Below are 26,973 nucleotides of genomic sequence, written 5' to 3' on the forward strand. Positions count from 1 at the left end.
AAAGCAGAGCTACTTCTCGTTAAGCCCACAGCCTAACATGTGATAGCTGAGGTTGTTTTACTCTTCTGCATGCGCAAGAATAAAGCACAGACAAAGACGCATTCGTTTTGCTCTTTCGCTCCCTAAGTGCTGGAACAATGAAGGAGACAATCAGACCACAAGGAAATCTTAATTTGTATTTAACATATTGCCAATTTGATGCTCAGCTTGCTGAAGTGCTTTATTTGTTAGGAGTCTGTAGTTTCTAGTCAAATGAAATCGTGTCTCTCAATTCGAAAAATTTGTACTTTTATAATTCTTGCAAAAAAACCTCGCTCACTGTGGATGGCAGCTTCAGCAGGGGCTTCTCAGTGAGAAGCTTAGAATTGGAGTATTTTCCACCACAGACTGAAAGACAACAGGTTTTTGCAAGCGTTTTTCTGTTAATTGTAGGTATGCTATGAGTGCAGGATTTAGTAATTAATGCCCACCAGACAGTTAACGCATGTTCATAGTTCAACAGATTTGTGGGCATGATCTACTATATCATGCAAACAATATAACTAGATCATGGGCAGTATGATCAGCTCTTCCTCTTACCACCTACCTCATTACTGCCTTGGCTGAACATCCCCCTCCTTGTGCGGAGTGCTCAAAACCCCTCCTCTCCTGCGAGCACCTGCCCTCCTCATTTTAATTCAATGTATTTTAAACTGCACACCTTCACAAACATGTATTTACACAGACGCAATGCACAACTATTATATTGCACGTGGACATGTATACCTACAAAGCTCTACATATAAGACGCAAACCCGCACAAAATACACATACACACAAAGCAGGTTTCCCACCAGTTTTGATTTCAGTGGGAGAGTCCCAATTTCAGGGTCCTGTCTTGCTGTCCTGACTGTTTCCTGGAGTCTAGATTTTAGGATCACCTGAAAACTGTCCCAAAGAAAGCAGAGGGCACTAAGGCCCTGCATGGTTCACCCTTGGTAGGCCAGGCTGCTTAAATAGCAGGCAGCCTGGTGCGCATTCATCCCAGACTGGCCTGCCAATTCTTGAGGCGAACGCCCCCCTTTTGGGCAGACATGCTTTTGGGTGACACCAGGTATGCAGTTCATGTCAATTGCCTGCTTCCTCCTACACTGTCCACCACCATCCCTATTCATGGGACACTGATGGTAGGGGGTTTGATACAAACATATACACACAGTCTTAAAAACACATACAACACACATTTGAACACTGTGAATATAGCAATTTAAACAGGAGCAATAATAAGGATGAGAAACAAATGGACTTTAATACTAATCTTGTATTGTGGAAGTGATGTTCAAAAGTCACCAAGCACCAACTTTATGTGCAAAGAAATACTAGAAGCAAAATTACAAGTTTCCAAAAGAACCATTGCATAACATGTTAAGCCAGAGAATTAATAAGAACGGATTGCAGGTGGGACTGATGAGCAGTCTTCTTCATTTAACGTTGAGTCAATGACAGGTCTGTACTGCAGTGTAACCTAAAGATAACAAAGAAATCCATTATAAAGAGTATAGAATTGTGACATACCAAGTACTATGTGGTCCATAGACAAATAACTTGCTTAAATTGTTCATTTATTTTGACGAACAATTAAATCCTACTGCTATATAAACCCCTAGATATAGAAATAGATTTATTATTTAAAATCCCAGTTTTATTATTGTATTTAAAATGCAAGTCAAACCTTTACTAAATATCTAGCGTATTCATTTAACCCCTTAAGGACCAAACTTCTGGAATAAAAGGGAATCATGACGTGTCACACACGTCATGTGTCCTTAAGGGGTTAAAGTCTGTATGAAACAGATATTGCTAATGTGAAAGTGGAGCTTACTCTTTAACAATTGTTGAGCAAAAGCAAGGCTGCAGGTGACTCTAGGACACCTAATTTTGATCAAGTCACTCAAAAGCCCCAAGCATTTTAACTAAGAACTAAAGAATTGTTCCACGTCCTAATGATATAATAAGCACTACATTACCCCTTTAAACTTGGCATAAACCAAGAAACATGTCTAAGAGCAATTGAGATGTAGAAAGTAAAGCAGTCATGAAATCCAAGTAAGTGCTTATGGAGACACTTTTGGATAGACTTTTTACTAATTTTCTGAACATGTCAAGATCTCTTTCAGTGTAAATCCTGCAGAGTTCAATGCTTATTATGAGGGGAACAGCACGGTGGTGATTCAAACTAGAATCCACTTGAGATTTACCACTTTCAACTGTGCAGAACCTAGCAGAGCTTAATTTTACACAGTCTGTCTGATCAACAACAAGCATCAACATATCATTTATGATTATTAATTATAAATTGCCAACAAATTCTTAAACACTGTGGACTAACAGACAAGTATTTGCAACAAGACAAGTTGGACATACAGGAACAGAGGGTGTTAATTGCCCTGCTCAAAAAGTGTGGTACCTACCTTGCCCTTTTTATCAACAAAAGCTAAAGTGTGCTTCCTCCAGTGTTCTTCGGTAGGTTTATTCTGTTGACCTTGGAGTGGTTTTGAATAATCATATTCATCAACCCTTACCTAAAAAGAGAGATATGGTATTCATTCCAGCAAAGCAATAACCAATTGGTGGTAATCAAAAATACAAACACCGGTAAAATAGTTTTACATTCCAGGAAAGTAATTAAATAATTATTCAAGGGAAAGTCCAAACAGCAGCCTGCAAAGATAACTAGTTGTAAAGTGGTGGTACAGGGCAGCACTGAGCATGAGAAGGATCGTGATGGCCCCATGCCAGCTACATGACACACTTTAGATGGGACCCAAAGCCCTCTCACTGAAGTTTCCTACCTCAATTCCCCCTTTTTGCTGGAGATATATCTTATAGGCAATATACAGCATAGTAAGGGAATTCCCTATTTATCTGGATTAGAGACATGCATTTTTTAAAAAAGTTTTGTTTAATAAAAATGAAATGAACAAGGCACGTTGTAAGCATAATCCAACATCTGCCTATTATCCATATCAGTATGTAAAAATACACCACCTCACCTTATAGTCTTCTCTTGCATGAGCCCCACGGCTTTCTTTTCTGGCCTCAGCACCATAAATGGTTTGAAGAGCACACAACATCAAGTTCTGCAGTTCAAGTGTTTCCACCAAGTCACTATTCCAAACAATACCTAAAATAAATGGACATGTAACCAATTTTAAATGGCTTAGGAACCAAATGTCCAGAGAATAGATGTGCACAAATCCGTTTCAGTGAAAAAATAAGTATATGTAACAAATTGTAAAACCAAAACAAACATAAAAGCACTTGTGTATATATTATCCCTCTATACACAATACAAAAAAGTAAAAAAAAATTATAGCATGTAACCACATTATCCAAAAATAAATAATTTAAAAAGTAATTTATGGGTTGATCAGCCTTTGCGGTCTCTTTTATATAGGAAGGACGATAAGACCCATACACATACAAGTAGAGGAAAATTGCTGACACCTTCTCAATGAACATGACAAACACAGTGTTCCAGTGTACTTCAGTTCACACCATAATACTTGCCAAAAAGAACATTTTTTTAATATACAAAAATGTACAAAAGTATTAGAGAGGCGGTCATTTGTTGAAAATAATTGTGTACAGCTGAAATGCACAGGATTTTTAGTTCAGACGCCTAAGATTCATGTGGACTTTAAACTTAGTTTTTGTAATGGGTCTATATCCTTCCCATCCTATTTATCCTATTTGAAAACCAATTCCTTTGGCTTTTTCCCCCTCTTTATTTAAGACACAATATACTTCATTGTTTATACTAAATTCTTATTTTAAACAGGGAAATATCACTTTATTTTGGTAGGCTCATTTATATTTTATGTATGAATTATGGAAAATAACAGATTTTTGTTATTTCATTCATTAAAATATTCTTTATTCACTGCTGAGGTAAACTACCGGTATATTTAAATATTTGAACATTTGGTAGGACACTGTATTATATGTATAGTTCCGAATGACGGAACAATCTTAACTGGCCAATTTGATTGGTTGCCACGTCCCTCTGTGGGTGTGGTAATTCACATCAAAGAAGAATACGCACAGATTGATGCTCGCATTGTGGGGTGTTCCTACAATTAACAGACATCACGGAGGGACTTTTAAAAAAATGAAGCCACAAGGACTGGACAAAACGCTGATTGAAGAAACTGCAATGAAGCAGCGAAACGTGTATCACATATAGAGCCACTACAGGCATGATCTTATTTATTTTCATTATATTCATTGGTTTTTATATTTCAGTTTATATATAATAAAGCCAATCTACTTGGACTCTCCGTCTTGCAGTCAAGTCCTTTTCACTACAAGGAAGTTACTCCTAGTAACACAAAACAGATACAATAGGATCTATCCCACGTGAGTGTTATTCTTCAGCACATTCATATTGTGTTACAATCTACACTACTGTTATCTCTCATTCATTTTAGGATCACATAAAGTGGAGTTTATATTACAGAGAGGTGTGGTGGAACGCTTAAGACACCAGCTGTTACATAATTAGGACCAGACCCAACTGGCTCTGAAGATTGTGAGTAACAATGTACACCTTTTTCATACATCCAATTTTCACCAAATTTATGATTTGCACCATGTATTTTGTTTTATTGGATTTATTATATTCTGTTATTGTATTTTTTTTTAGATACCTATGCTTCAGGACTACTGCCTCGAGAGGAATTAAGGAATGCTGGGGGAAATGACAAAACTTGACAAAAAAGGTAGGTTTGCCTTTTGTCCAGTTTTGTCAAGCATAGCAAAAAGTCAAAACAGTCTCTACTTTGTCTTAGCATATTTTTGACTGGTGTTACAGCTGCCATGAGTGAAAATCCAACACAGTCAACAGAAATATTTCAGGAATTTGAATTGACACAAGTAAAATGGGTTTGTGCAATACCAAAGAGATCAACTGGACGACACATATCTGGTGCATTTGAAGGAAACAGAAAAGCAAAGCTCTAAACAGCACAAATAGCTACCCCTGTCAAATGTTTTCAGGTCATCCATGGTAGAATTGATGGCACTTAGTTTCTCACATCCTTCCTTTAACACCGGTCCAGTTCGGAACACAGCAGCATGGGTCTGCATTGTCTGTTAAATACATGGAAAAAAAATTGGAACCAGTAAACAAAAGCTATAAAAAAAATCACATTATCTGCTTCAAACAAAAGCCCTAAACTGAAATATGAGTACACTCTAATCTGCCAGCTTACAGTAGCTGATTTAGGTTTGTATTTTATTTTTTTTACACTTATTTACAAAGTTATCCAAATATTGCGAATACATGTATTTCTATCCACTAAAAAAAATTTGATGTACATTAAACGGATTGTTTTATGAATTTGAATTGAATACCTTTTTTCATTATTGGATGCATACTTCATATAAGCCATACATAAAGCACAATTACAAGGACAAAGTGGACCTAGAAAACTACTTAAACGGTTTCCTTAGATGGATGTCTGGTAATGTTCAATACAACTTAAAGGGTACCCTGGTAATGAGGCAAACTCTTTCGGAACAGACTCTAGGTACCATGACCACTTAAAATCACTTAAGTCATGCTTGAAGTAACTCTTTAAAGGGACACCATAGTCACCAAAACAATTTTAGTTTAACCCCTTAAGACCGCAGCCAAATGTACAAGTTGTGATCCAAAAAAACGTAAACAAAACCTGGCATTTGCGCTATATGTCTGTCCAACCATAATTCACCTCTTTCATATTAAATGCACCCCCCATTATTATATATCATTTTATTCAGGGGAAACTGGGCTTTCGTTTAACATCAAATATTTAGGTATGGAACATAATTTAATATGAAAAAAATATTTAAAAAAATGGGAGAAAATAAGAATTTTTTAAATTTTTTTAGTTCTACGTGACATTCTAACTGTGAATGTCATAATACTGTTTGCTTTTACTGCAATACAATACACATATTTGTATTCAGCGATGTCTCGCGTGTAAAACAGTACCCCCTATGTACAGGTTTTATGGTGTTTTGGGAAGTTACAGGGTCAAATATAGCGTGTTACATATTTCAGTTTTTTTACATTGAAATTCGCCAGATTGGTTACGTTGCCTTTGAGACCATATGGTAGCCCAGAAATAAGAATTACCCCCATGATGGCATACCATTTGCAAAAGTAGACAACCTAAGGTATTGCAAATTGAGTATGTCCAGTCTTTTTTAGTAGCCACTTGGTCACAAACACCAAAAGTTAGTGTTAATATTTGAAAATGCAAAAAACGAATTTGAACGCAAATTTTGGCCAGTGTTTGTGACTAAGTGGCTACTAAAAAAACTGAACATACCCTATTTGCAATACCCTGGGTTGTCTACTATTGCAAATGGTATGCCATCATGGGGATAATTTTCATTCCTGGGCTACCATACGGTCTCAAAGGCAACCTGGCGAATTTTAATGTGAAAAAAATGAAACGCAAACCTTATATTTGACTCTGTAACTTTTGAAAACACCATAAAACCTGTACATGAGGGGTACTGTTATACTCAGGAGACTTCGCTGAACACAAATATTAGTGTTTCAAAACAGTAAAACGTATCACAACAATTATATCGTCAGTGTAAGTGCCATTTGTGTGTGAAAAATGCAAAAAATGTCACTGTCACTGACGATATCGTCGTTGTAATATATTTTACTGTTTTGAAACACTAATATTTGTGTTCAGCGAAGTCTTCCGAGTAAAACAGTACCCCCCATGTACAGGTTTCATGGTGTCTTGGAAAGTTACAGAGTTAAATATAGTGCTAGACAATGTAATTCCCTGAACTTTTGGCCTGGGTTGGCAGGCAGGTCCTGCAAATTGTAATTAATAAAATGACCTAATTATGTAAAATTATTACATAAATATATGCGTAGAATTATTATATATATATGTGTGTATATATATATATATATATGTGTGTATATATATGTATATAATTTTTTTTATTATTTTTATTTATATATAGGTATATACATAGTGATATATACGTATATACTTATGTATATAGATATATATATTATTTCGTTCTACATGTATTTTGATATCAATATATATATATTAATTTTAAAATACAGTTAGAACGAAATTACGCATGTTTATATATTTTTTATCTATTTTTTTTATTATTTTTTTATTTATTTTTTTAACGTATTTATATATTTATTTATTTTTTATTATATATAAATATATATATAATGAAAATTATATATATATTTAATCAATATCATTGTACGTGTATTTTGATATTAATATATATATATATAATTATGTATATATTAATATTAAAATACATGTAGACAGTGTATGCATATTTATGTGTATGTGTGTATATGTGTGTATATATATATACTTAGATCATATATATAATAAATATATATATGATCTAAGTATATATAATTTATTTTTACACTGTTTTAACATTTTTTTTTTTTTTTTCAGACAGCAGGGGGAGTACCTGTCATTACAGGCACTCCCCCTGCTGGCAATGCCTTGGACGGCTATGCCGTCCATGTGATCGCGGGGTCCTCGCAAGGACCTCGCGATCACATGGCCCTGGGCGGCTGAAGAGGACGCAGGGGGACTCCCTGGGCTCCCAGGTAAGTCCCCCACACCGCGATCGCCGGCGTGGGATCGCCGGCGACCGGGTAAGTACATAAGATCGCAGGACGTACTATGCCGTCCTGCGGCTTTTAGAGCCACCAAAATAAGGACGGCATAGTACGTCCTGCGGTCTTAAGGGGTTAATGAAGCATTTTTTGTGTATAGACCATGCCTTTGTAGTTTCACTGCTCAATTATCTGCAATTTAGGAGTTAAAAAAAAAAAAAATCAGATGCAACTTACATGAAAAGGTTTTATTTCTTGCTCTGTAAATTTAACTTTAATTACATACAGGAAGCCCCTACAAGGTCTGGCAAACTATTAACAGTAGGAGATAAGAGATTTTAAATTAAACAGAATTTGGAACCAAGGAATGATAAACATTAGATTTCTCTATACAGGAAGTGTTTAATAAGGCTGTGTAAGTCACATGCAGGAAGGTGTGACTAGGACAGCATAAACAAAGTGATTTAACCCCTTAAGGACACATGACGTGTGTGACATGTCATGATTCCCTTTTATTCCAGAAGTTTGGTCCTTAAGGGGTTAAATCCTAAATGGCAGATAATCAAGCAGTGAGATTGCAGGGGGCATGATCTATACAGAGTAATGGGGCAGTAAAAGAGCTATACCTTCTGCATACTGATTCTTAGTTCTGATGTTCTTGTACTTCCATTAGCAAAGCGTAATTTGTCAAGATTTGCAACAGATTCCTCTCCAGCATTAGGTTTAATAGATGGTATGGGCTCACCTAAAAAGAAAAATAAGAAACAAGTAGTACAAATCATTATTTATTTATTGCATAGTGGAAAACACAGGCTGGTAACAACATTCAGTAGTAAAATGGTGGTTATTATTATTTATAAAGCGCCAACAAGTTCCGTAGCACTGTACAATGGGTGGACTAACAGACACGTATTTGTAACCAGACGAGTTGGGCACACAGGAACAGAGGGATTGAGGGCCCTGCTCAATGAGCTTACATGCTAGAGCGAGTGGGGTAATGTGACACAAAAGGTAAGATTAATGATTCATACAAAAAGGTATGGTGTCGAAAACACGGCACTTTTTATAAAATAAACTGCACACGTGTTATATTATGTCTAAGAATATAACTAAAGAAAAGCATGAAGGATAAAGAAGACATGGAGAATACAGGCTTGGAAACTGATAAATAAACATGAAGGCTTAGCATCAGGAAAGCATGGTGGCAGAAATGGCATTAGGTGTAAGAACCTAAACGCAAACAGCAGGTGTCAGCAGGTTGGAACACTTTGGTATGTCCAGGAGTTGCTTTGCCCTCCGTCTCTGTGGCTTGGCTGCTTACGGAATATTTCACTTGCGTGGTGAGATGATAGTGGGTCGCATCTGGCTACCTCCTTCCTGAGATAATCTGTGAGCTTCCATTGACACTATGTGTCCAGATACACCAAGTGTCATCTGCTAGGAATCCCTCTGTCTGCTCGATGAGTGCTCAGTTTCAACGCAGGCACCTCACTCTTGCGCCATCTTTGAGCCCAAAACCACTGGCCGGACCCAAGGCCGTCGTGGAGAGCCCCCAGGTGAGTGAGTCTTGTGAAGTAGACATGGACTGCTTGAGAACCAGCTTCCTCCAGCACTCAAAGATTTTGTCCAGTATGGACTCCGGACATCGCTCCTTGTAAATATAGGAATGCTCTCCTAATTGGTCTTTGCAGAAGCTGTACTGCCTTGCTACAATCTGTAATGTATGCTGCTGCCAGACTCTTATTACTCTCCTCTCTTGCACCTTGCGCCTCTGTCAATCCTTACACTGACTTCCTGTACCCTATAGGAGTCAATTCAAAATATTAAAGGGACACTATAGTCACCTGAACAACTTCAGCTTAATGAGGTTGTTCAGGTGAGTGCTACAGCTACCCGGAGCCTTTTTCTTGTAACACTGTATTTTCTGAGAAAATGCAGTGTTTACATTGAAAGCTTGGAACACCTCTTGTTGCAGTCAATCAGACGGCCACCAGAGGGACTTCCGAGTTCAGAGGCCCTAAAAAGGCCTCTCGTCCGATGCATTCTGGGTGAATACATCAGACGGGCTATCAGCACACAAAGCACTGTGAACGCGCTTTGTGTGCTGATAGCCTGTCAGCACTGCTGTGGGCGTCCACAATAGTGGTTGAAGGGGGGGGGGGGGAGACCTACTCTCCTTCCCCCCCCCCCAGCCCCCACCCTGTGCGGCGGGTGGGGGCCCTAAAATTATCAATAAGGGGGGGACCTATTGTCCCCCCCGGCCCCCACCCCTGAGCGGTGGGTGGGGGCCCTAAATACAAAGGGGGTGGGGACCCTAGTTAACCCCCTTCCCCCCCCCCAAAAAAAAAAAAAACTTATCTCCCTACCTACCCCCCTCACCCTAAAAATAATGAGGGGGGGGGAACATTAACTAAAAACCTGTAAAAAAAGATTTCTTCTAAAATCTTCTTTCTTCAGCCCCAAAAAAGGGCAAATAAAAATCCATAATAACCGACGCAATTTAAAAAAAAAAAAAAAAAAAAAAAGAAAAAAAAAAACGAGCGCAAAAAAAATAATCCATCTTCACCCATGGAGGGCTCCGCACAGACTGAGCTCGCAGGGTGGGGAAGGCTTATAAAGCCTTGCCCCGCCCTGCAATTAGGCTAAGAACACTCTGATTGGTGGGTTTAAACCAATCAGAGTGCTCTTTGTCATTTTACAAGCGTGGGAAAGTTCTTTGGAATTTTCCCACGCTTGTAAAATGACAAAGAGCACTGTGATTGGATGGGTTTGCTCTGTGCACCGTGATTGGCTGGCTTGAAATCCATCCAATCACAGTGCTCTGTCATTTTACAAGCGTGGGAAAATTCCAAAGAACTTTCCCACGCTTGTAAAATGACAAAGAGCACTCTGATTGGCTTAAACCCACCAATCAGAGTGTTCTTAGCCTAATTGCAGGGCGGGGCAAGGCTTTATAAGCCTTCCCCGCCCTGCGGAGCTCAGTCTGTGCGGAGCCCTCCATGGGTGAAGATGGATTATTTTTTTTGCGCTTTTTTTTTTTTTTTTTTTTTTTAATTGCGTCGGTTATTATGGATTTTTATTTGGCCTTTTTGGGGGCTGAAGAAAGAAGATTTATAAGAAAGAAAACATTGAATGGTAAGTTGATTTTATCTCATTTTTTCTTTTTTACAGGTTTTTAGTTAATGGTCCCCCCTCATTATTTTTAGGGTGAGGGGGGTAGGTAGGGAGATATATTTTTTTTTTGGGGGGGAAGGGTTAACTAGGGCCCCCCCCCCCTTTGTATTTAGGGCCCCCACCCACCGCTCAGGGGTGGGGGCCGGGGGGGAACATAGGTCCCCCCCACCTTATTGATAATTTTAGGGCCCCCACCCGCCGCTCAGGGGTGGGGGCCGGGGGGGGGGGCAGTAGGTCCCCCCCCTTATCGATAATTTTAGGGCCCCCACTCGCCGGGAGGGGGTGGGGGCCGGGAGGGGGACAGTAGGTCCCCCCCCTCATTGATAATTTTAGGGCCCCCACCCGCCGCACAGGGGTGGGGGCCGGGGGGGGGGGACAGTAGGTCCCCCCCCTTATTGATCATTTTAGAAAGCGAGCTGAGCTGTCAGTCAGACAGCTCAGCTCGCGAACGCGCATTCCACGCACATGCGCGGTAAAGCGCTCAGGTTCTTCATGGGGCGGCATTCAATACCGCTCTATGAAGAACGCGATTGGTGCAGCGCGAAGCCGCGCATGCGCACCACATCGCTATGACGCTTCTCTGTGGGCCCCGCGATTTCGTCATTTTGACGAAAAAGGGGGCGCGGCCTAGCGGGGAGCTCGGCGCTGGAACGGAGGTAAGTTTTTAATATAAAAACACCTCGAAATTTTTTTTTAATGAATGAAAGTACATATAAAAGCAAGAATGAAGGCTGGGGGACCTGTCTTTCTTGCTTTTATATGGTGACTATAGAGTCCCTTTAATCTATAAAGTTCTAAACAACTTTAGCCCGATACATTTCTTCACCAATTCGTAGGCAAAGCCCTTCTCAGTCTCTCCTCTCTGCCACTAACCTCCTCCTGTCCGCTGCTCGCACCCTTGCTGCTAACTTGCGATGGCAGGAATTCCTGCAGACGGCCCTGTTCCCTTGGAACAACTTGCTAACTCCCATCAGACTCTCCCCCTAGTGGCCTTGCCACTGTTTTTTTGGAGGGGACTGATTGCCAGCCTCGTGCTTTGGGACTATGGCCCCTGGGAGATTGGGCACTTTAAAAACAGCATTTAGGGCTTATGGACTTCTATTGGACTGTGTATGGCCCTTGTTAAACTTAAACCCCATGGCGATTTTATTCTGTTCGTGGGATCTGAGCGCAATTCGGATAGATTGAGCGCTCAGATCCAAGCTGAATGTGGGGGTTCTGTTCAGTATGATAGGAATTATGTATTTTTATGTGTTTTGACTGTTGTTGTAAATGGAGATATTTTCTGTATGCTGGAGATAATTAGCTTACCACACCCAAGCCATGCTTGCAGTTGGTCAAAAAGGGATTTCCAACTAACTTTTGAACCACTGGACCAATTTGTATGATTTTGACATATGTTTGTATTTGGAGTATGCTGATTCTGAAAATGTAAGTGAATGTGATGTATACTTTTAAAGTTATGAATATTGTGTAAAATTGTGTATTTTTCTGCCTGTGATAATTACGTTAGCCCATTGTGTTCAGTAATTATATCACAGGCAGAGGGGAGGATTTTGTGTGTAATTGTTGGGAGTGTCGGAGTGTAATGTACGTATTGATTGGTTGTTCTGCAAAACCCTGTGGGCAGTACTATGTGTGTAAAATGTGCATAAAAGCAGAGTGTTGGATTAAAGTTCTACTTCACCCTCAATTTGGAGTGCCGTCTCTTATTGGGGGAATCTGCTACAAGGGATTGCGATGCTAGTCATACTCTCTTGCTATATCACTACTAAGCTCTTGTAACAGCTTGTTACTGTCTTGCTCTCTGAAGGAGTCTAGGGTGGTTATGGTGTCGGCTGGAGTGCTTGGAGCCCTCAGGAAGCGCTAGGAGCATCCTTCAACGGAGGTACCCAGTCGGGGTGCCAGGTGATCTGTTACAAAACCCATCTCTACAGAGAAGCTTATGGCCTCCCAGAGTAACTTCTATCTCACAAATCTGTTTTATGGTCACTCTTAAAGGGCCACACTCCTCGCTCAACTTCCAGTTCTGCTACTTTCCCAAATAGTTTGGTTGCTATCCTCCTTGATGCCCTACCTATTGTGTTTACATACACCAACTCCTCGAGACTGTAAGTTCATTGAGCAGGGTCCTCATCAACCTATTGTTTCGGGGACGATTTTGTAATTGTCCTTTATAATATCGTAAAGCACTGTGGAATAAGATCATAATAATGATAATTTCAACTGTTTTCTGCACTCTTTCTCTATGCCAACTGCCAGATGCAAAGTACAAAGCCTTTAACAATGAAGGACAGAGAGCCAAGATGAGGGGACTCTGTTGCAGGATTTCTATTTCTAAGTGTAGATTTCTATTTTTTTTCCCACACCTCTCAGATACATATTTGTTAAATGTATGGATAAAATAGTATAACAGTAATAGTTCAAGAGAAGTGACAAGTCCCCTTTAGCTGCCAATCACTGCCCTGGACTTTGCTCATGCTATAAGCAGACTGTTCTTGCAAGGTCTCAAAGAAAAATATATGGAAGCAGGTGGACACAAGAATGGTGGGAAACTGGCTTTAAATAAGAATAAGGAGATTTAAGCGGCTACAAGTCATACAGGACAAGCACAGCACAAAGAGAATGGGGAAGAGCATGGACAGAATGATGAGACAGGAAGTACATGTTAGCAATATGCACTGAACGAGACATAGTATGTTGAAAATCACTGGCATCCTACTTTAAAATGTAATTGATGTTGCTGGTAATAAGGCCTTGTCAGCTAACACTTTATTTACATCTATCGCCATTTATACTAACTAGATATTAAAGGGGAACAGTCACTTCTCTGGGAAAATTTAATAAAACATTAAAATCATATATAACGTGTTAACCCTTTTTTTCATGAGATGCTCTATTTTCTTTTTAAGTTTATATTTAAAGGAACACTAGAGTCACCTAAATTACTTTAGCTAAATAAAGCAGTTTTAGTTATAGATCATTCCCCTGCAATTTCACTGCTCAATTCAGTCATTTAGGAGTTAAATCACTTTGTTTCAGTTTATGCAGCCCTAGCCACACCTCCCCTGGCTATGATTGACAGAGCCTGCATGAAAAAAAAACTGGTTTCACTTTCAAACAGATGTAATTTACCTTAAATAATTGTATCTCAATCTCTAAATTGAACTTTAATCACATACAGGAGGCTCTTGCAGGGTCTAGCAAGCTATTAACATAGCAGGGGATAAGAAAATCATAATTAAACAGAACTTGCAATAAAGAAAGCCTAAATAGGGCTCTCTTTACAGGAAGTGTTTATGGAAGGCTGTGCAAGTCACATGCAGGGAGGTGTGACTAGGGTTCATAAACAAAGGGATTTTACTCCTAAATGGCAGAGGATTGAGCAGTGAGGCTGCAGGGGCATGTTCTATACACCAAAACTGCTTCATTAAGCTAAATTTGTTCAGGTAACTATAGTGTCCCTTTAAGATTTAGCAAACATCCAGTTCAGACAAGGCTAAGCAAGCACAGTACAAACATTGCAAATGAAGAGAACTAGAAACATTGTTTCATTTCTCCTTGGGACTGCCAGGTGCAAAGGACAAAGCTTACAACAATGATCAACAGGGAGCCAAGGTGGAAGCACCCAGTTACAGGAAAAAAGTGTGGATTTCTACATTTATTAATTTTGTTTATTGGTTAAATATAAGTATTAGTTCACCTAACATTAATACACCTGGGAAGAAACAGTTCCCCTTTAACTAAAATTATGGCTTTTACAAAGATGCCATGAAAGTGTGCAGTATTCTATGTACAGTTGTAGAATATGAAAAAAGGTTTAGGAAAGCAGAAGAGATAAAATGCTTCTATAAAGCCAAACACAAACTTACCAGGTTTACATGATTCTGCAATGCTAAGCGCACAAGCACGACCAAAGACAACCAAGTCCAGGAGAGAGTTGGCACCAAGTCTGTTGGCACCATGCACAGAGGCTGATGCAGCTTCACCACATGCATAGAGACCTGGTACCACTCTGTCTTCACCATCAACGTGGATAAGAGCCTGGTAATAAAACACATAAATGCACACATTTGATACATTTCTTAAAGGACAGCTGTCACATTTTAATTTCTCATAAAAAAAATAAAATAAAAAAAGTTACTTTTTCCTTCTTAAAGCATGTGTATTGATTGTACATCTAATTTGATGTGCCTGAGCAGCCATGCTCTTTCTCCTCAGCCCCTTCAGTATTTAAAAATGCTCTGACATTGGCTTCTCTCGGACCCTATGTAATAAGAGCTCTTGCTTTTTCAGAGCCATGTTGTTTTTGCACTCTTTGTCTCTCTGTTATTATTACCTCTCTCAATGTATTCCATGTACTTGCTGTTTGAGCAGTTTAGAGGGGAAAGGGATACCATAATCTCCCCACATCTGCAAATAGGTGTAGGTTGTGTAACTCGAAAGAATAGTCACCACAACACCAAATCAAATTCACCACTTCTAGTCTGACCAGGACCTAATACGATCGAGGTATACCACAGGAAATGTCTTTGCACTGTGTAATTTATCCATAACAAATTATTGTACCTGGCCTTTGTAATTGGTTGGGACACCGCCCATATTATAATGGACTGTTGGAAGGACGGGAATAGGCTCCTTAGTGACATCAACTCCTGCAAAGATCATAGCTGTTTCAGAGATCCCTGGAAGGCGGGAGGCCAACTGCTGGGGTGGAAGGTGGTGAAGCTGAAGGTACACATGGTCTTTGTCTGGCCCACATCCTCTGCAAATAAATAAAAGTTAGGGGGATAACTGAGCAGAATGAAGGCAGGTTTGCTGAATAGTGAACTATACTTTGGCTCATGACATGCCCCCTTAAACTGCAGAGGCAAAAAAATAACTGAAGCATTGCCGAGTACTTCCCACACAAAACACAAAGAAAAGATCTTTGGCCACATCGCTAGAGAGGATTGCTGTAAAATGGCAAAATTAAAAGGAGGAGCTCCACCTTTCTCAAGTTTTGTCTAATTAAGCACTTCGCTTAAGACAAAAGTAGTCCCTCTATTTTGTCTTAATATATCTTTTGATTTAGTGTTGGAATTTCAATGAAATTCCAATGCAGTAAATTAGTGTTTAATAAAGATCTTATCTTAATGATATATTCAAAAGTGACAGATGTTTTTATTCCAATACGATTCCCATACATTTGGTAGAAATAGTCTCCTCAAAAGGTATAATATAGTGTTGGGAGATGGGCCAGTAGAATATCAGTGTTATTCATAGTACACACCTTCCTTCACGTAATTCTATGGTCATAGATCGGGATACAACATCACGAGAAGCCAGGTCTTTGGCTACCGGGGCGTATCTTTCCATAAACCGTTCACCTTCACTGTTTATAAGGATTCCTCCCTCACCACGGCAGCCTTCTGTAATCAGGCAACCTGCCCCATAGATACCTGTAATATAGCACAAAGTGTTTAGTCCAATGGTTTCTAACATAATTACTATTTTAGTGTCAATGGTTCGATAGAAACATTTCATGAATTTTCAAAGATTTTTATTTTTAAGTTCAAATAAAAGTTTGCCCGTATCATTACCACTTCAACATAAACCTGCCGTCCCAAGCACAATTATTTAGAAGCAGTTAACGGATGCCCATGTGTCTTAGCAAAATGATATCTGGCTCTCCCCAGTGCCAGCAGGAATTTTAGCAGTTAAAGGAAAGCAGTACAAATACCAAAATCATCTTGCCTTTGTAGAATGTTAACACATCACATACAGTGAGGTCTGGTGACCTGATGGAGTTAATCACATAATGTTTTTAATCTTTCACGCAATAAAAATTAGTAAGGGGCATATACGTCTTTGTATATTCACTGGATAATACACTCATTTGGAGCATTAAGAACAAAGACAAAGCAAGTTTTCAACACAACCTTACATTTCAAACGGACGTTACCTGTTGGATGGAACTGTACAAATTCCATGTCTTGGCAAGGAAGACCAGCTCTTGTGACCATGGCTGTTCCATCACCTGTACATGTGTGAGCAGAAGTACAACTGAAGTATGTACGTCCATATCCACTGGGAGAGGGAGGGAGTGATAATCAGCAATTGAAATGGAGTTTTAACAGTTTTTCATAAATGAAAATAAATATTCCACCAACATGCTACACAGAAACAGTGACTATTACTCCGACCAGTCCCAGTAAACTCTAGTGAATATTAGCATAATTATCCTGGCATGCTTCTCAATTTGCTTGGAAAGAGCTATAGAAGGGTGTATTTGTTTGCGTATGCCCAATTTGCAAGTATACTTCAGAGTAACATGAGGGGTAAAGAAATTTGCATTATTTATGCTGGCTGTGCCAGAACACCGTAGCATGCAAACTAAATACAACCAAAAGTGTGTGTGTGTATATATAGGTAAATAAATAATCTTTAAATCTTTCCAATTCTAATTTTGATCTCTACATATGCAGGTAATCCATACGGTCTACTAGAGGCAGATGCAGGTATTAAAGTTCTAAATCACTCATGCAATATATACAGATATTTATCGCTCACCCAGTAGCAATAACAGTGTTCTTTGCTCTAAACCTATGAATGGATCCATCTTCCATGCACAGAGCAATCACACCGCGGCACTCCCCATTTTCCATTAGAAGGTCCAGGGCAAAATACTCTACAAAGTAGCTGGTGTCATATCTCAAAGACTAGAAGAGAAATTAAATAAATATATATTTAAAAAAAAAAAAAATCTAATATATATATATATATATATATATATTAAGTTTGAAATGGGTATTTTAATTTTGTGAGCTCTTTGACACAGGATTTTCTATTTTCTGAACACAATATATAATCTATTACACTTTATACCTACTACACTCATTTTATCAACCTCAACCCTATACTCATGGTTAATGCAGGGATTATTCAATAAACAAAGTATGGAGAGACTAATTAACAGAAAGCATAACCATCTGGGTGCATAATGCAGGGATTATTGCCACCCTAAGTGCCTTCTCCATGCTTCCATTCTTCCTATCAATTATACTTTAATCCCTTTTTTCCCCAATAGTCTCCTTTTCACTCTCTAAAACAATCTCACATTCACCCTTTAAGACAACTTCTGTGTTCATTGCCTCTCTATTCTATGGATTCTCTCTAACCTGCCTGTTTTGTTTTCTCAGGGTCTCGTGAATATGTTTCCTCAAATATTCCTCAGCAAGTCTGTTTTTTTTCTCTCTCTAAGGTGTTTGACAATTCAGGGTTATTCACTACTGTGAACGCTCAAAGTGAATTTCAAATTTAAAGTCAAAATGTCAGAACTGGCCTTAAATTCACACTTTAGTAAATAACCTTGAGTTGTGTGGAAATGTAATAAATAAATATATATATAAATAAATAAAAACTGTCCAAGGGACAAAAGGGGTGACTCAATTTATTTGTCCTAACACACAAAATAATTTTAGATTGAGGCCCCTGCTTTGAGCTCTGACAGGGTTATTCCCTAAGCGCAAAGTTTAGTGAAGTAAATCAAAATGGAAAAAGTGAAGCAAAATAAATAAAATCTGGAAAATTGTCCAACTCCTCTATAGACACAACTTCTTTTGCCTCAGTTTTTCTATTCAGAATATGTGAACATTTGGAGCATATATTCATCAGTGTCCAATATCCTTTGCCCTCCATAGTGTGTGCTGGCTGTGTAAAGAGTGCGCCAGCCATTTGTAATGTGTTGTGTGTGCTGGTGGTTTGTAATGTGTGTGCTCTGTGGTTTGCCTTCCTCCTGCTTAACTGTATGCAAGTAGGAGATCTATGAGAAGTGGTTTTCAAGCATGGATCCTGGACCCATAGTGGCCGAGAAGGGAGCATGTGGTATGCACATCTGATGGATGCAAACCATAGTTATTGTAACTCAGAGCATAGGGCTGGAAAATACTGGTGTCTGTGCTTTGACTCTGTGACTGTGGCAGCATTAAAGGCAAAAAAAAAAACAAAAAGAACCTGCCTTTCACATGGAAGTACAGGTCCTGGACATCTAACAATAGAAATGCCCCAACCCGGTTACAGATTTAAAAAAAATAAAAGACTGAATAAGCTGCAAGAGTCCCCACTGTTTAGGGTTTTATATTGAACAAATAATTCATCAGCAGGATACAGCACTCATTAATCCCTGCAGACCTAAAACAGGGATAGGCAACCTTTGGCACTGCAGATGTTTTGGATTACACCTCCCATAATGCTTTGCCAACATTATGGCTGTAAGAGCATTGTGGGAGATGTAGTACACAACATCTGGAGTGCCGAAGGTTGCCTATCCCTGACCTAGAATAATAGACATTGTAATTCACAGCAAATATACTGCAAGTGTCTTCTATGTCCTCACTCATGAACTCATAAACATGCATATTTATATTTAAAGATATTTTAATAAAGACACCATTTCAATATAATTTTATCTTATCATTTTTGCACGTTATTGTGTGTCTGTGTGATAGCATATTATGTAAAGGAAACATTTTATTTCAATTAGTTTTGGTGTAATTTTGCTGAAATGTTACATTTTGGCAAAACTCAACCCTCCCTCATTAGTCAGAGCAAGGCACGTGAGCTTATTTATTTTTCATAACTACTTGGTTATTTGTGTGGAAATTAAAAACACCTTTTAAATGTTGGGTCCTTGCATAATTGCTAACCCAAGTCTGAAGCCCTAATTTGCTATTAAAATATTTACTGACTGTAAAGGATACTGCGATCATTCAAAGGAAACTACATCTTAGCTTGTGATTTCTTACCCTCCCATACAAAGTGTGTAGCAATGAATGCCCTGTCCTGTCTGCCACACAGCAACATCGATGGGCCTGACCTCCTTTTCCATATTTCAGAGACTGTCCTCCAAATGCACGCTGATAAATTGTCCCTTTTTCCGTTCTGCTGAAGGGCATGCCATAGTTTTCCAGCTGTATAAGACAAAACAGAAAAAAAAAAGAACTGCATGTGATTCTAAGAGTATGTGGCACTACCCTAAGATAATATGACAGCTCTACCACAGAGAAGAAAACAATTAAAATAGCTAGATCTACTATGTCATGCTCAGATAGCAAATAATGCAATATTGACCTGAAAATGAATGAAAAATGCAGTTAAGAAGATTAGATTAAATACACCAAAACAAACTCCTGCACATGGGAGGGTATAAGCCTCTAGAAAGAGCTAACAGAGGGTTTGTAGATAGTACTTATGTAAAGGCATGGTAAACTAAAACCAGCCAAAATAAAGTAATGAGCAAGCAAATAAAGAAAAGCATGACCACACGCCACTGCTCCAAGCAGGACTCAAGTGCCAGTCGAAGGCATCACCTCTGCCGCTTGTCTCGATTTAGGATAAAATGGCTGGATGTTGCATACGTCCCATAAATGAGCTGAGGATATGGATGAGGTGTTCGACACAGGCCTCAGTACACCATCCAGTGTCGTGAAGAAGTTACATTTGTTTCTTCTCATAAAGGACTGATAATTCTCGGTCTGGACCCCCTTTGGTATTTGACTCTATGGTCCCTCAACGTCTGTCACAGGTCCCAAGGAATCCGCCATAACCTTCAAAATGGTAAGTGGGTGAATCACTGGAAGAGTAGCAATAAGTGCCATGGGACCTCGGCTGGGGCTCTTGGCGACTTGAGGACCCAAAAATTATATTATAGTTGTATAAATTTAACTTTAGAGGGTGAGAGCATGGAGTTTAGCATCCTGCAAACCTCTGTGTCTTCGGTCTTCAGAGAAACCCCGAACACTCGGGTTCTGTGTAATGTGGAATCTTCCAGCACCACCACTTTGCCCGCCGTGCAGAGGATAGCTTGCTTTAGCTTGTCTAACTCTTTTCTCAGATCGTCATGCTTGCTTAAATTACCCCTGCAATCCCTTCTACATTAACACCCTAGTACACACTTTACAGCCACCACCAAGGCTTTATATCCGGGCGTCTTTCGCTACCCCACATACAGTAGAATTATAGGATCAGAACCTTACTTTACGGATCAGACATATATAATTAACCTTTTTGGTAATGTGTTTACCTGAGCTTTCCTCAGGAGAGTGAGCTCATAGAGAACAAAGACACAAGCTGATTAAGTGAACATTTAATCTGACAAAAAGATTCACAGTGCTGTGTACATAAATGCAGAAATAAATGACATACAAAAACACACAAATTGCAAAACAGTCCATAAAATAAAATTGGAGAAAACACAAGAAATTCCTTACATATATTTACCCCTTATATATCATTCTTGTGGGAGATTCAGATGTACAGGTCTCCAAGTAATTGTTGAAAAAAGAAATCTCTCACTGGATAGTCAAACATCCTCAATAAATAACACCCCTGGGTGGATCAGAGGGGTTTGGCCTAACAGTTTATTGCCAACTCCATATTTTCTCAAATGATGTTGTTTTTTGAAGAACTCAAAGTCAGAGCATATGCACCAATACCTTTTACGATGCCCTATGTCCAGCTCTGGTGATGGTTATCTAGTAATTTTATGGCTTAGGCCTGGTGTAAGAACAAAGCCTACAATAAATGTTATCCCAACGTTTACAAAAACAACTCATAACATATATCAAATGCCAACTCATACTTTGGCATGACAGCAGGTAAGTGCTTTAGGCGGGGACAGGTGCTTGCCTGCTTGTGTACAGGTAAGTTCTCCAGTTGAGGAGTAGGGCTTATCCTTACTTCACTGTGCCGAGGAGGAAAAGAGTCACCGCAGTCGCTCTCCTCCAACACAGTGTCAGAATCTTCCTGCGTTTAGTAGGCCGTGGAGTCAAAGAGCCAATATCCTGAGAAGAGATACCGTATATACTCGAGTATAAGCCGACCCGAATATAAGCCGAGGCCCCTAATTTTACCCAAAAAAACTGGGAAAACTTATTGACTCGAGTATAAGACTAGGGTGGGAAATGCAGCAGCTGCTGGTAAATTTCTAAATAAAATTAGAGCCTAAAAAAATTATATTAATTGAATATTTATTTACATTGTGTGTATATAATGAATGCAGTGTGTATGAGAATGCAGTGTGTGTATGAGTGCAGTGTGTATATGAATGCAGTGTGTGTATGAGTGCAGTGTGTGTGTATGAGTGCAGTGTGTGTGTATGAGTGCAGTGTGTGTGTATGAGTGCAGTGTGTGTGTATGAGTGCAGTGTGTGTGTATGAGTGCAGTGTGTGTGTATGAGTGCAGTGTGTGTGTATGAGTGCAGTGTGTGTGTATGAATGCAGTGTGTGTATGTGTGTGTGTAATGCAGAGTGTGATGCAGAGCCTTGGTGGGGGGTGGGCATTTTTATTTTTTAATTATTATTTTAATTTTTTTTTGTTTCATTACATTTTTTTATTATTATTATTATTTTATTATTATTTTTTTTATTATTATTAATATATATAAATTTTTTTGTCCCCCCTCCCTGCTTGCTAGCTGGCCAGGGAGGGGGGCTCTCCTTCCCTGGTGGTCCAGTGGATGGGCACTGTGTAGGAGGGGGCTGTGGGGGCTGCAGAGAGATGTTACTTACCTTTCCTGCAGCTCCTGTCAGCTCTCTCCTCCTCCGCCGGTCCGTTCAGCTCTTCTGTCAGCTCACAGTGTAAATCTCGCGAGAGCCGCGGCTCTCGCGAGATTTACACTGGGAGCTGACAGAAGAGCTGAACGGACCGGCGGAGGAGGAGAGAGCTGACAGGAGCTGCAGGAAAGGTAAGTAACATCTCTCTGCAGCCCCCACATCCCCCATTGTCTGTATTATGGCAATGCAAATTGCCATAATACAGACTCTGACTCGAGTATAAGCCGAGTTGGGGTTTTTCAGCACAAAAAATGTGCTGAAAAACTCGGCTTATACTCGAGTATATACGGTAGTTGTTTCGCTCCTACAAGGTCTGGCTTTCTTTCCTATAGTTTCTGGACTACTTTAGGGACAATATAGGTATTTTTCTTGACAATTATGCTCAGGAGCTCTAGTCATGTACATCTGCTTCAATCGGCAGCATCTCTATAGAGAGCGTTTAGAGTCTCCATGCAGTGCGTGGAGACGCTGAACATAGGTGCGACACAGAGTGTAGCACTGACCTAGGAAGCACCTCTAGTAGTTGTCCGAGTGACTGTCACTAGATATGTAACTAGGCAGCAATGTAAATACTGCCTTTTTTTCTGAAAAGGCAGCGTTTACATTGAAAAGCCTGCATGGTCATGCCATAGATCCCAGAACCATTACTTTAAACTGCAGTGGTACTGATGACTATATGGTTCCTAAAAAAAATAAAAAAAATAAATAATTATAATAACGTTTTACTAATCTTTTTGCAGTGCCAAAGCTCCCTTGGTGCAGCTTACCTCTCCTCCTTCTGCCACATAACGCGATGGTACAATCCAATACTCCAAATAGAGGAGAATTTGGAACTGGGCAACAAGTGATGCATGAGCATTCAAGCTTTCCAATAGCATATCAAATTTTTCCAAGCTGCCACATCACGTGACCATGTCGAGTGACTTTAGTATCTCTTTAACTGTATATTCTAAGAATATACTAATTATATGTCCTGTTTTCCATATATGCAATTCAGTATTAGCTTTGCATAGTAATTCCACTTAAACAGAAAACAACATGATGTACACCTCTTACTTCCCAACCTCTTACCTCAATAACTGACGCTGGTGCTTGCTCTGTCATGTAATGGATGGCGTCCTGGTCACCCAGCCAGTCAGAACCCTTCACTGTGTCATAGAAGTGCCATCTCCAGTCATCTGGTTCCATGTTACCAAGAGCAGCATTAATACCACCCTAGGGAATAATGGGAAAGCTGTAACTGTAAATATTTGCAAACTTTGCATAACAACCCCCCCCCCCCCAAAAAAAAACAAAAACAAAAAACCAACACCAGTATATTTCATTTAGTTTTAAAGCGTCTCTGTCAAAGTCTTGGGGACCAGTAGGTGCAAGGCTCAAGGAAAAGAAAGTGTTGGTTACCTGAGGCACCCTGAGCCGCTTGACTGTGGTATCTCTGCATTTTTGTTTGTAGGAAAAATACATACAAATAACATACATTACTTATGTTATCTTTTGGCTGCATTGGAATCTCAGTGACTTATCTTTACAAAATACTTTTTGGGGAATGAGGAAGGGATGTGGCACAGAGCCAAAGTAATATTTGGAGGAACAACTGGAATAGACATGTCACTTGATGAAAAGCAAAACACATTAAAATAACATTTAAGAAAACCTTTTCAAAATTAGGACAGGATATTTTAGGATAGCTCTTACTTACTGTGAACAAATGACAAATAATTACGATTAATGGTGGCTTTTAACTTCTATTAGGACAATTTTTATAGTAAAATTGCATGTTTGCCCCTAGGGATATTTCTGACAGTGTTAAATTCAATACACATTACAGCTAAATGTAGTTGTTCTGGTGTGTATAGTCTGTCCCTGCAGGCAATTTAATGTAAACACCAAGAATCCCATTTAAGGAAATATACTGGTAGTTTTTATACCCCAGGAATTAATGCAACACAGTTTCAAAAATCACAGTTTGCTATTCTACAATGCCAAAGAACAGTTTGCAATGAGATTATAAAGTAATTTATTCAATAACAAAGATATGTGCAATAGAACATCTAGCATATGTCCTTAGATGTAGCAACAGGAAACATGATGTTTCACAAGACGTGAAAGTTTACAGCATGGGTCGTCAACCTGGTCCCTACCGCCCACTAGTGGGCGTTTCAGGATTCCAGGTGGGCGGTAGGGATTTCCAGGTTGATCGGGCGGGCGGGCGCGAGCCGGCGGTACCCGTGCGACTGGGTACCGCCGTGACCATTTGCGGCCCCGGCCCGCGCGGCAAACCGCCGGGGCCGCCTTCCAAAGTGTCCATCGGGTGGCCCATGCTGTCAGGGCCACCCGATGGATGCTGATTGTAAGGGGGCCCGGTCAGCGCTGGGCGCTTTAACAGCGCGACCGGGCCCCCTGTGATGACATCAGAGCTGGGAGGAAGTGATTCCCCGGTCACTCCTCCCAGCTAAAATTGAGAGCCGCACGGGAGGAAGCAGAGGGAGTCAGAGTGGGAACTCTGACTCCCATCCACCTGAGCCACCACTGGACCCCAGCAAAAGTCACCCTCCTGCACCTTAAAGGTAGGAAACAGGAGGGTGACTTAAATATAATGTGTGTGTGTGTTTGTAGGTATGTCTTGTGTGTGTGTATGTCTTGTGTGTGTGTGTCTGTCTGTATGTGTCTTTGTATGTATGTCTTGTGTGTGCATGTGTCTGTCTGTATATATATGTGTGTGTGTGTCTGTATGTATGTATGTATGTGTGTCTTGTCTTTGTATGTATGTGTCATTGTATGTGTGTCTTGTGTGTCTGCATGTGTGTGTGTCTATGTATGTCTTATGTGTGTGTGCATGTCTGTGTGTGTCTGTTTGTATGTGTGTGTCTTGTGTGTGTGTGTATGTGTGCCTGTCTGTGTCTTTGTGTGTCTGTAGGTGTGCCTGTCTGTGTCTGTATGTGTGTCGTGTGTGTGTCTTGTATGTCTGTGTGTGTCTTGTGTGTGTGTGTGTGTGTGTATGTGTCTGTCTGTATATATGTGTGTGTGTGTCTTGTCTTTGTATGTATGTGTCATTGTATGTGTGTCTTGTGTGTCTGCATGTGTGTGTGTGTCTATGTATGTCTTATGTGTGTGTTTGCATGTGTGTGTGCATGTCTGTTTGTGTCTGTTTGTATGTGTGCCTGTCTGTTTGTATGTATGTGTCGTGTATGTGTGCCTGTCTGTGTCTTTGTGTGTGTCTGTATGTGTGTCTGTGTGTGTGTGTCTTTGTGTGTGTGTCTTTGTGTGTGTGTCTTGTATGTGTGCCTGTCTGTTATAGTGGACTATAGTAAGTGGGCTACCTAGCTCAGCCTTCCTACTGGGCATTGCTATAAGGACGGTTAAAAAATAGAAAAAAGGGGAAAAAAAGGTGGGGAGGGGAATTGAGGAGGGAGAGGAGATGAGCTGACGCACAAATGAGAAATCATATTATGCGCAAACAGAGAAGTCGTCTGAATATCACTGAAAGAGACCTTCGTTTGTTCCTTACGAAAATCGAACCAGATATCAAATATTTAGTCTCGCAGCATCAACCTCAAGGATCTCATTAATCACTAGTAAAGGTAATTTCAATTTACTTTATTGTTTTCTCATTAAACTTTATAAAGTTAAAAACCTTATAAACCTGCATTAAGTAGAAATAAAAAGATAAATGTACGTACATTTATTTTTTTTTTAAAACACCCTCCTTTCTTAAAAATATTCCGCATTTGCGCGAAAACTGGTGGGCGGTAAGGAAATGTTTTCAACCAAAAAGATGCATTAGTGGGCGGTAGGTAAAAAAAGGTTGACTACCACTGGTTTACAGACTCACCTGGGCTGCGACAGTGTGAGATCTTGTAGGGAATAGCTTGGTAATGCATGCAGTGTTGAAGCCTGCCTCAGACAATCCAAATGCAGCCCGCAGCCCTGCACCACCTGCTCCAACAACAACTGCATCAAACTCATGGTCTATAACAGGATACTGTGTTGAAATCTGACATAGGGAGAGAAAACAAGAACTCAACCATATACACTGGCAATCATAAAAGTGTAATTTATAACGAATAAGAGTAAGCAAAAATAAATTCTCCTGCACTCCACCTCCCATTTTAAATTTTTAAAAAGACAAATTACTATTCTATCAACTACAATATAAACCGAATATCATAATGAAATGGGGATATGAAGTGAACCTTGTCAAATTCATATATTTATTTGTTAAAACATGAAAAAAGTCATACAGCTATGACAATCTAGAGTTCCTTAAATGACCTATGTTTACTGAAAAAAAAAGACTGAATCTTACCGAATCTGAAACTTTAGCCGACGCATCCTTCTTCCCATAGACTGTGAAATGGAACGCGCGTGTTACTGCAGGAGATGCAGCAGGCCATTTCTGAAAAAGATACAATTCGTTACACCTTGATGCAGAGTGTGCTACACATTTACTGCATAAAATTAGCTTATACCAAATATTTTGCACTCGGCAATCGTGTTAAAATATAACACTGTCACACAGTTGAGCATAACTTAAAGTAACCAAAGTAG

General features: G+C 39.6%; 1 protein-coding gene across 1 annotated transcript in view; it reads right to left on the reverse strand.

The window, feature by feature from the left end:
• Positions 1 to 1,263: 1,263 nt before the first annotated feature.
• The window catches only part of SDHA (succinate dehydrogenase complex flavoprotein subunit A), a 31,490-nt gene continuing 5,780 nt past the window's right edge, over positions 1,264 to 26,973 (reverse strand). The window contains exons 2-15 of the mRNA XM_063451917.1: positions 26,732 to 26,821; positions 26,258 to 26,419; positions 23,497 to 23,640; positions 19,618 to 19,782; positions 17,384 to 17,532; positions 16,776 to 16,900; positions 16,104 to 16,272; positions 15,401 to 15,596; positions 14,704 to 14,875; positions 8,284 to 8,402; positions 5,019 to 5,130; positions 3,033 to 3,163; positions 2,451 to 2,561; positions 1,264 to 1,504 (exon numbers count right to left, since the gene is read on the reverse strand). Of these exons, the coding sequence (XP_063307987.1) occupies positions 1,418 to 1,504; positions 2,451 to 2,561; positions 3,033 to 3,163; positions 5,019 to 5,130; positions 8,284 to 8,402; positions 14,704 to 14,875; positions 15,401 to 15,596; positions 16,104 to 16,272; positions 16,776 to 16,900; positions 17,384 to 17,532; positions 19,618 to 19,782; positions 23,497 to 23,640; positions 26,258 to 26,419; positions 26,732 to 26,821 (1,932 nt within the window). The 3' untranslated portion in view covers positions 1,264 to 1,417. The remainder of the gene's footprint in view (positions 1,505 to 2,450; positions 2,562 to 3,032; positions 3,164 to 5,018; positions 5,131 to 8,283; positions 8,403 to 14,703; positions 14,876 to 15,400; positions 15,597 to 16,103; positions 16,273 to 16,775; positions 16,901 to 17,383; positions 17,533 to 19,617; positions 19,783 to 23,496; positions 23,641 to 26,257; positions 26,420 to 26,731; positions 26,822 to 26,973) is intronic.

The sequence above is a fragment of the Pelobates fuscus genome, chromosome 4, assembly GCF_036172605.1.
Source record: "Pelobates fuscus isolate aPelFus1 chromosome 4, aPelFus1.pri, whole genome shotgun sequence".
In the NCBI taxonomy this organism is placed as follows: Eukaryota; Metazoa; Chordata; class Amphibia; order Anura; family Pelobatidae; genus Pelobates; species Pelobates fuscus.